At 46.7% G+C, this 10,442-nt stretch overlaps 2 protein-coding genes across 2 annotated transcripts; both read left to right on the top strand.

Annotated features, from left to right (window-relative positions):
* The first annotated feature begins 4,066 nt into the window (after positions 1–4,066).
* Positions 4,067–4,832, top strand: CLDN24 (claudin 24). The gene has a single exon (XM_040966173.1). It carries the CDS (start codon positions 4,137–4,139, stop codon positions 4,830–4,832), a length of 696 nt encoding a protein of 231 aa, XP_040822107.1. The 5' UTR covers positions 4,067–4,136.
* Positions 4,833–5,580: 748 nt separating this feature from the next.
* LOC121146706 (claudin-22-like) lies at positions 5,581–7,782 on the top strand. The gene has a single exon (XM_040966264.1). The coding sequence runs from the start codon at positions 6,285–6,287 to the stop codon at positions 6,948–6,950; it is 666 nt and encodes a 221-aa protein (XP_040822198.1). The 5' UTR covers positions 5,581–6,284; the 3' UTR covers positions 6,951–7,782.
* Positions 7,783–10,442: the final 2,660 nt, after the last annotated feature.

Below are 10,442 nucleotides of genomic sequence, written 5' to 3'. Positions count from 1 at the left end.
TAACTGGAAATTCACTGTGCCAGGAGATTAATATTTAGAAAGGGTTTATGGAGAAAAGAACCAAGTTAATCCTGACATAGAGGTCTTTTCATTTCTGTTTGTGTAATGGGTGGAGGCCCTGTAGCTCTGGCTTGAACAGTACCCTGACCCTGCAAAACCCCTTGACTGCCCCAGCTCCTGACCCCAGGGGCGCAAAGAAGCCATACAGACTTCCGAGAAGACAGCCACCTGTGTTGGGAGGCCTTTGGAGGTCTGGTCATCACCCTAGGTGGTGGTGGGGGGAGGGGACAGCATTAGTTGGCCAATGCGGTTCAGCAAGGAAGGCGTTCAGACCAAATGGACTGATGTTGGTGTGGAGTGGCCTGGTACGAATTCTTTGCGCCGTTATCTGGCAACCTCACCAGCTTCCTTAAGTCTTGGATCTTCTCTCGGTTAAATGGAGGTAACAGTAGTGCCAACCTCCTGGGATTCTCGCAAAGATAGATTAAGCAGATAAAGCTTTTCACCCGACGCCCAGCAGGTAATAAGTGTTCAGTCCGTACTGACCATCATCATTCTAGCGGACACTGCCCATTGGCTGCTCTATTCTGCAATGGGAGGTTCTCACCACCATCTCACAGCATCAGTCCTTTGCAGGCTTGGAACAAGAGCTCAGCTGGGGCCTTCGAAGCATCAGACAGCCCTGCTCTCAGAAACACTGCTCAGAGATATTCAGCTGTGAAATAGGTTTTCTTCTTTTTAAAGATCGTCTGTTTACTTGAAAGAGTTATAAAGAGAAGGAGATATTGCATTCACTGGTTCACTCCCCAGATGGCTGCATTGGCCAGGGCTAGGACAGTCAGAAGTTGGGAGCCAGGAGCTTCTTCTAGGTCTCCCATGTGAGGGCAGGTGCACAAGCACTTGGGCCATCTTACACTGCTTTCACAGGTGCATTATCAAGGAGCGGGATCAGAAATAGAGCTGCCCATGTGGGATGCCAGCGCCACAGGCACCTCAAGGTCAGGGCCCATAACAAGGTATTTTTTTTAAGAATCAAAGTTGTGTTCAGCAGGAAGGACCCAGATATGTGTTTTTTTTTTCTTTTTTGTTTTTAAGATTTATTTATTGGAAAGTCAGATATACAGAGAGGAGGAGAGACAGAGAGGAAGATCTTCCGTCCGATGATTCACTCCCCAAGTGAGCGCAACGGCCAGTGCTATGCCAGGATCCAGGAACCTCCTCCTGGCATCCCACATGGGTGCAGGGTCCCAAAGCTTCGGGCCATCCCTGACTGCCTTCCCAGGCCACAAAGGGAGCCGGATGGGAAGTGGAGCTGCTGGGATTAGAACCAGTGCCCACACGGGATCCTGGCGCGTTCAAGGTGAGGACCCTAGCCACCAGGCCATGCCGCCAGGCCCGACCCAGATGTCTTTATTGCTTTGTGGCAGTGACAGGAAGCCAGGCCCTGTGGGGGGTGGCGGTGGGGATGGGAGTAGTGGGATGGTGGCTCCCTCCTGGCAGCACATCCTAGGGTGGCAGGTGGGCTGTTTTCTCTTTGTTCTGTTTCCAGCTCTCTCACAGTGATGCTGACTCCGCTGTCTCAAGAGTTGCTGCGAGATTCCCAGGATCCCAAGCCAAGTCAGCTTCCCCAGGCTCCCCTGCTGGAGGAGCTGCTGGGGAGACGTGACTCAGTTATGTGCCTTCCATCTTACGTACGGGGTTTTCTTTCTTTCATTTATTTGAGAGGCAGAAAGGGATGGAGGGAGAGAGGGAATGAGAGAATGAACCCCTGACCATGGTTACTCCCCAATCCAGGTCTCCCATGTGGGGTGCAGCAATGCAGTCACTTGAGCTAGCATTGCTGCCTTCCACAGTCGGTGCTCCCAGGAAGCTACAGTCAGCAGTGAGGGCCAAGAACTCCTATATGGGGACACCTGCCTGTAACTGTGTGGTTCCACTTCCCATGGACTACAAAAAATACCTTTGTAGATGGATGATCTTGACAGAGAAAGCAATCCTCGTGGTATTAGTACTTGTCTTCTGGCTGCGTGTCACTCCCACCTCCATTCTGGAAGCAACACAGTCAAGGGGACCAATCCACACACTGAGCATAAAGAGGAGCCCTCACTCCCCATATCCGTATCTGGGGGCAGCCCGCATGACTCCCAGCCCACTCCACCTCTTGTTTCGGGGCTGCCGCATCAGTTTCCTTTGCCAGGACACTCACCTCCATCTCTGAGTCTTTTGCTTTCTTGATCATTGTGACCTCTTTCCACGTGCCTGGGAGCGCCCCACAGGGGCGGTGATGAAAAGTACATCCAGTCTTGGTTGTATCCTGTTTGAGCCTGGGCAGCAGTTGATGCTCAAAAATCTTATTTAAAAATTTTATTTAATTATTTGAAACACTAGTTTATTTGAAAGTCAGAGTTATACAGAAAGAGGAGACACATAAATTCTTCTAACTACTAATTGACTTCCCAAGATTGACTTTCAAATTTCCAACAGCCCAGGCTGAACCAGGCCAAAGCCAGGAGCCAGGAGTTTCATCCAGGTCTACCATGTCGTTGCAGGGGCCCAGACAATTAGGTCATCCTCTGCTGCTTTTCCAAGCACATTAACAGGGAACTGGATTGGAAGTGAAGCAGCCAGAACAGGAACCAGTGCCCATATGGGATGCTAGCACAGCAGGTGGTAGCTTTTCCTACTAGGTCCTGTCACACAATGTGTTTTTAGATATGCAACTGAGTCGGGAGGGTGCCTGGAGGTAGTCCTGGTCTGACTCCCGCAGTTCAACACCTGGCAGGTGATGATGGTCCTTGTCTTAGACACCTGCAAGATGGAGAGATGTGCTGCCCTCACAGGGCTGCTTAGGCCACTCCAACTTTAATCATGCTTGAGTGCAGTGTCAAGAGCCATCTCGTGTCATTGCTGATGGCAGCTCTCTGGATCTGCCGTCACCCTGGCTGCCTTCTGGAAGAAAAGTTCTAGCTCACCACCAGCCCACACCATGGCCGACAGTACCTGAGGGACTCTCACAACTTGCAGGATTCAAGAGTGAAATCATCAAACAGCACACCTTTTCCAAAGACATCAGATGGTGGGAACGCTGAAGGCAGTACCACCTGCTACCCCAGCTCCTGTGCTTACTTAGAACACCCCAGAGTCCTGTCTGTCTGTCTCTCTCCTATTTGGCAGCATCATTTAGGGTCACCTGCGGTCCTTCACTGCACTCAGCTGCTGCAACAGGGTAGGCAGTGGCCGTGGCTCATCAGGTGAGCATCTTCAGGGCAGCAGCGCCTCCTTAGGAACCAGTGTGTTCCCTCAGCCCATTAGGAGCAACCAGCAGGGATCTTACGCCTGGTGATGCTCTGCTTGTGGGGCCAAAATGAGAAGCATAGCCTGGCTCTGGACAGAGCCCTCTCCCAGGGACACCCAGTCATCCCACCTCCCCCCAGGACCTTAACAAGGATCAGAACAACAGAATTGAGCGGAAGCTGGAGGGCCCCCCTGAGAGGTTCGCCAGCCTCTTGCGCAGTGGCTCCAGGCAGCCGGCTCTCCTGTTTTAATTAATACGGTGAACTGGGCTCTACCTTGCAAAGGAATCTGAGGGGAATCTCCCTGCCAAGTCCCAGCCCAGTCCCTGTGACATGCAGGAATGCGGGCCAGGCTCCCCTGTAGGTTCAGGAAGTCGGAGGAGCAAGGAGATTATAGGGAAACAGTCTACCTTTCTTTCGAAGGCCTTGTTTTACATCCCTGAAATCTCAGACTGGGCTATTACAATGAAGTCCTGTTGTAGAAAGAGCTGGATTTTTTTTTATCACCACTTAAAATCTAATTAATCCATATTGAAGCACAAAGATTTCTGTTGTCTTTTGGGGTGAGGGGTCACAGAGCCTTCTTTGTTCATCCTTAGACTTAGAAGCTTTGAGCATTGGGGATATAATTTTACCAAGCCAATTGGAAGGTAACAGAGCAAATCCTTATCAGGAACCTAACTCACGGTTGAGTCCTTCGTCCTTTACATGAAACATTATATTCAAGAACAAAAACACAGTTCAGAGTGCCCAAAGAGTTAATGGCTGAAGCTTATATTCTAGGCAGCATAGAATCAAGACTGTCACACTGCTGGCTGTCGCACACACAGGGCAGAAGATCCTATGGGAGTGGCAGTCACAAGATTTGTGGCAATGGCTTTAGTCTTCAAAACGGCAATGCAATCTGTTGGACTTTTATCCTCATTTCTGGGATGGGTTTTATCCATTATGACAACTTATCTGCCACACTGGAAGAACCTCAACCTGGACCTAAATGAGATGGAAAACTGGACCATGGGACTCTGGCAAACTTGTGTGATCCAAGAGGAAGTGGGGAGGCAGTGCAAGGACTTTGATTCCTTCCTGGCGTTGCCTGCGGAGCTCAGGATCGCCCGGGTTTGCATGTTCCTGTCCAACGGGCTGGGCCTCCTGGGTGTGCTGCTGTCGGCCTTGGGCCTGGACTGCCTGCGCATTGGGGAGACACGGCGCCATCTTAAGAAGCGACTGCTCCTCCTGGGAGGAGCTCTGCTGTGGACGTCGGGCATCACGGCCCTGGTCCCGGTGTCGTGGGTGGCCCACGTGACAGTGCGCGAGTTCTGGGATGAGAGCATCCCTGAGATAGTCCCTCGCTGGGAGTTTGGGGAGGCCCTGTTTGTGGGCTGGTTTGCTGGGTTTTCGCTCCTTGTGGGAGGGTGTCTGCTTCACTGTGTGGCCTGCTCAGTGCCAGCTCCTCCAGCCTCGGGCCACTACGCGGTGGCAGAAATGCAGCCTACTCAGTGTCCACATCTGGAAGATGGACCTGCAGATCCCAAAGTATAAGCCGTGGGCAAGACCAGAGACAAGTGCTTTATTAGCTATGATGACCAAGAGGTGTCTGTTGCAGCTCCCATTCTCTCACCTAACCAGCAGCTCTCTGTAATAGAATCCCCTCCTCTCCAAGCAGGAGACTAATTTAGGTCTTACATCTAAAAGTATTATGGTAAGCCTTACATAGGTATGAGTGAAAAAAAATCTGCACTGATCTGGTTACTGAATCCATGTGTGGAGGGGTGTATCTATGGTGGTCTTAAACTTTAATGTGTTCATTTTTGTAGCAGGTAGTGTTTTGGGTCTGCTCTTGTTGGCAAGTGGAAATGATAACTGGTTTGTTTCTTACAGGAAGGAAAAAAAGTCTAACAGTCTGGATTCTTTCAAAATTTCTACATAAGTAAAACCAATGGCAAAAGCAATACCCACGTGCTATGTCTCTACATGACAGTTTTGGTCTCTCAAAGTGGCTTGTGTTTTAGGAAGTTCCTAGGTACTCTCCTGAATTTTTTTGAGGATCCTGATGTAGCTGAGGGCTTGAGGCACACTGTGAGATATTCTCAGATTGAAAATACTGGCCGGTATTCCCTCTTTCCTCCAAAGCTTCAATTAAAAAATAAGAAGTAAAATAATTCCGAAGATTGTTCTTGGTATCCTGACATCATCAGTTTATTTAAAAATTACAGACCTGTGCAAATCTATTGGATGGTGAGCAGGTGCTGATTTTAACCTACGAAGTCCTTTTGCTTCATTTTTCCACAAGGCAGACATCATCCTTATGCAAAAGAAAAAACGTTTTGGTGCATATGCACATGGATTTAACCAAAAGGCAAACAGATTGGATAAACAGACCTAGTGTTTATCACTGTTGCTTCGTAAGCTACATTGTGTACGTAGCCTAAGAACTTTGTTAAAACAAACAGGCTTGATTCAAGGTCTTGAGAGATTTCTGATAAGATCAATTTATTTGGTTAAGAAACACTTTTCTTAAATCTTTTTTTTTTTTTAAATATGATAACATCCAGTATCATCATAACACTCATTGAAATGTGAGAACCAGAACAGATGAACAGCTGAAAGGTGCAATTAGCAAGGTAGAAAGCAGGAGGAGTTAAACGAAACCATCAATTAAACACTTTTACATTCAGACTTCATAATTCTTTGACCTGTTAGGCAAAAAATAGAAAAGCCAATTACACTGTCACAATGAGGTTTTAGTTCAGGGATCCACGGCTTCTTACCGCACGGTCCGGCCACACCTTGGGTTGCAGCATTATTTCCCTATCCTTTTCTGAAACCTATTCAACATGGAATCAAACAATGGCAACTCTGCCAGGAATCCTCCTGTACACACAATGAAAAAAAAAATTTCTGACTCGGCAAGTGATAACATAAGTGGCACACTGCTTTCCGCTGAGACCACAGGGCAGGAGTTAGCTTTGTCGGAGCTCGCGGGACTTCACAATGGCGCTAGCATTTAGAACTGCAGCACAGTTAGCTGGAATTTCATTATCTCTGCTGGGCTGGATTCTATCCTGTCTTACGAACTACCTGCCACACTGGAAGAACCTCAACCTGGACCTGAATGAGATGGAAAACTGGACCATGGGACTCTGGCAAACTTGTGTGATCCAAGAGGAAGTGGGGAGGCAGTGCAAGGACTTTGATTCCTTCCTGGCGTTGCCTGCGGAGCTCAGGATCGCCCGGGTTTGCATGTTCCTGTCCAACGGGCTGGGCCTCCTGGGTGTGCTGCTGTCGGCCTTGGGCCTGGACTGCCTGCGCATTGGGGAGACACGGCGCCATCTTAAGAAGCGACTGCTCCTCCTGGGAGGAGCTCTGCTGTGGACGTCGGGTATCACGGCCCTGTTCCCGGTGTCGTGGGTGGCCCACGTGACAGTGCGCGAGTTCTGGGATGAGAGCATCCCTGAGATAGTCCCTCGCTGGGAGTTTGGGGAGGCCCTGTTTGTGGGCTGGTTTGCTGGGTTTTCGCTCCTTGTGGGAGGGTGTCTGCTTCACTGTGTGGCCTGCCCAGTGCCAGCTCCTCCAGCCTCGGGCCACTACGCGGTGGCAGAAATGCAAGATCATCATCATCAACTGCGGATGGCAGACTGTGACAACCCGAAAACCTGAGCCAGGAGGCAACACGGGTACCTGTGGCTGGAGGAGACTCGCTCAACAGCTGGGTTGGTATGGTTCTGTTTTTCTAAAGTGCATCCCCCACCCCCACGGCTATGAACTTCTTAAACTAGAATTTCTTTCTAAGACTGGTAGACCACCTTTACCTTCTTCTCAGAAACCAAAACCAATCAAGACTTAAACAGCAATCCGCACTTACTGTGAGTGCATTTTCCCAATTCTCGGACAGGCTCAGCCATTGCCCACAGCTGGTAAATAAAATGCTGTTATCAATGTGGATGCATCTTTGAAGGTATTGTTCCTACGATGGTGAATCATTTTGGCACCTGGAAGTGCCACCGCTAATCGTTTACTTCTTTCAGGGGTTTGCAATCACCTAATTAGAGAGAAACTAAGGTGTCATCACAGATTTGTTTAAAAGGCATGATATGTGATATTATGAACAGACAACTCTCTACTGGCTCTTAGAAAGCTTTGTAGGTGAAAGACTTGGGAGCCAACATTCCAGTTGCAGTGTGACGTCCTGGGGCCCCTATGCAGCCTCTCCAGAGGCCAGTCCCAGTCACTCCCGCCTTCCAGCACAAGAGGGCGATCTTGCATTCTGGAAATGCAAGACTACCCCCCTCACACGCAATGCACCTGAAGGCCCACACCCCTGGGCCCCCTGGAAAGGGGCACGGTGGTCAGCACTGGCGTTCGTGGGCACAGGGGACTCCTGGGATTGCTGCCAAGCTAGCAGTCCCTTGAACGTGGTGAGCACTCGGAAGCTCTTTGTCTCATTTACACAGTAAGAATACTTCATGTTTTAAAATCAGCGACACAGTCTGAGAGAGAGAGAGAGCTGTTCACAGCACACTGTTTGGCTGGGGAAGCTTATGAAAGACTTTTATATTTGCTTGGTCCATAGAATAAGTAAACTCTGGTGTTTGTGCCAATCAGGGAAACAAAGTGAGCAATAACACGGGAATAAAGTATTATGTAAAGATGTGTCTTTGTTAAAAAAGAAAAGCCACTGATTTTGCTTTTCCACTGACAAACACATGGAAAGTACAGAAACCAAAGTTAAGCTGTATGATATATTTGCATACTTGTACAAACAAGACAAATTTAGACAGAAACATATTCAGAATTTAACCTGATTAAGTATTTAGTTCAGTCCTGAGCTTTTGATATTTAATACAATATAACAAAGCGATAGAAAAAAAGACAAAGATTTTAAATGTGTTGATTTGCACGTGACAGAGACTCAGCTAAACTTTGTTCATTTGGCTAGTGAGCATCTTTTTTGTACCTGTAACACTTAAGATTCTGATATACAAAACTGTTATAACATAATGGTAATTCAAAATTGAGAACTAAATATTACATTCTTTTGACCCTGTGCAGATTAAGTCCTACCTTTAAAAAATAGCATTTATAATATTAAAATTCATATTTGTCCATATGTTTTTGTGATCGTGTTAGTAAAATGTCTTGTCACTGAATCATTTGGGTTAATACAAATATGACAAGATTATTAAAAGCTGCCTATAAATACATAACACTATTGCTGATTTTTAAAGTGTGGAAAAAGTTATATTAAAATACATTTGTTTCTCATGTTAGAAATGAGCAGATTTTGTAAAATAAAACCAGAAGCATCTTGATCACAACTGTTAAATACCAGCCTGGGACAGAATTTATTTTTTTAATACTTATCTGAAACTTTTTGTATTACAAAAAGTTGACTGCTAATCTGATGAAGATTTCATAAAGCTGTAAAAATTCCAATATAGCCTCTTCTATGTCAAACATTTAAAATGGCCAGAACCAAACTATATATTAAACAGAACATAAATAATACCGTAAATAAATAAATGAAGAAAATAAAATCGTACGGTACAACTACACATAATTCTATAAACATTTTCATGGTCAAACTAAGCAGCTGAGAACAGCTGACCTTCATTAACTTTACATTAAATAAACTTCTTTCACATTTGACCTCAATAACGATGAATGGCATTCTTGAACTGGTGTGCCTTAGTCACCTAAGAGAACAAACTGGGCAGCGTGGAGGACTGTACTCGGTCTCTTCACTAGGCTTGTTTTTGTTCAAAGTAATGTCATGTCCAGTTTTCCTTAAGTGGTGGGACATTTAAGAAACAAAGATAATTAAAGTTCTAGGCTCAGAAGCTGCTTAATTTGAACCTTGATTCTGACAAAATGAACTTTGTAAAATATGTACAGTAAATTTAAAGGCAGGAAAAGCTTTTGCTAGTGAGGATTCTAGCTTACCAACAGAACTTGCAAAAATTTTTTATTGAAGGGGTCCATTCCTTTATGACGATTTACAATTTTTTTGGATTGTTATTTTAGTGTGCAATATAAAATAGCGATCTAAAATCTGCTTCTAATATAATAGACATAACGATAAGGGTAGTTTAAGTTGCTTAAACACCATATATTTAGAAGCCTTTAAGCTGGCATGGCTAAAGTGAAGATTTTATTTTCAAACAAGTGCCTGGGCTGGGTAAACTAAGATCCTAATAGGAAGTCATACTATTATTGTTTTTAAATTTGTTCATTTAGAATAATTATTTTTTTCTTTTTACAAGCAATTTAGCCTACCAATAGAAAGACAGTCCCCCAGGCACTCTTCCCTTGCTTTCCATCTCTCGACTGTAGCCTACAAACTCCGCACAGACGAGCTGCCAAGTTGCTTCTGGTGCATGTCTGGAATCTGTTCCCTGCCTCCCTCTTGCTCCTTTCTGCAACCCCGACAGCCCAGCCAGCCTCCTGGGGCGGTGGCTCCGTCTGCCAGCGCCCAGCAACAGGGCTGTTTTGGCATGGGATGTCAGACATCTGTCCTGCTGGGGCCAGCTGTACACCCCACAACCTTGTAGCCTGGCACCGGCACTGGCCAGAAAGCCAATATGGCACACGCATGTGCAACCAGGCTGGCTGGGGTGGCTACCTGACAGGGTTCCTTTACGGGTATTTTAGGGTCATCAGTGTTTTCCCTTCCTTACCTTCCCCACGATGCCATCGTCACACACTCTTAATGTCGCCAGGAGTGCTGTTCCTATTCTTGAATGACACTCTCATGCAGTACTTTACAGTTTTGCTCTCTTTAGACAAAAGGGACGGAAAGACTTTGAGGAAATAACATGTCCCCACATAGGTGGCAGACAGGAGCATAGCACTGTGTTGTCCAGCAGTGGAAGTCGCCTCATGGGGCTCCCACAGAGCTGCTCTCTGGGTCAGGACACCCATGGGGTGCCACGGCCACATGCAAGGCTATGCGTGAGGCAATGGAGGAGCCCCCGTCACCCAGTGCTAATCCAAGGCGCTCCTCTATCGGAAATACACCGGGTCCTGCCTCCATTGCATTCGCATACGATACGGCCCACCGGCAATGCACTCACGGGTACATCTGGGTACCACATGATCCCAATGTGTTAGCTTGTTTTTTCTTTCTTTTAAAAATATTATATTCAAAGTATT

Source organism: Ochotona curzoniae, unplaced genomic scaffold (assembly GCF_017591425.1).
Source record: "Ochotona curzoniae isolate NIBS_2020 unplaced genomic scaffold, NIBS_Ocur_1.0 scaffold_4505, whole genome shotgun sequence".
NCBI classification, from domain to species: Eukaryota; Metazoa; Chordata; class Mammalia; order Lagomorpha; family Ochotonidae; genus Ochotona; species Ochotona curzoniae.
The sequence above is the reverse complement of the archived record's forward strand: the minus strand, read 5'-3'. Positions and strand labels throughout refer to the sequence as shown.

What these genes read in the sequence shown, in the direction of transcription:
- CLDN24 (XM_040966173.1), top strand. Translation starts at nt 4,137, where the DNA reads ATGGGAGTGGCAGTCACAAGATTTGTGGCAATGGCTTTAGTCTTCAAA.
- LOC121146706 (XM_040966264.1), top strand. Translation starts at nt 6,285, where the DNA reads ATGGCGCTAGCATTTAGAACTGCAGCACAGTTAGCTGGAATTTCATTA.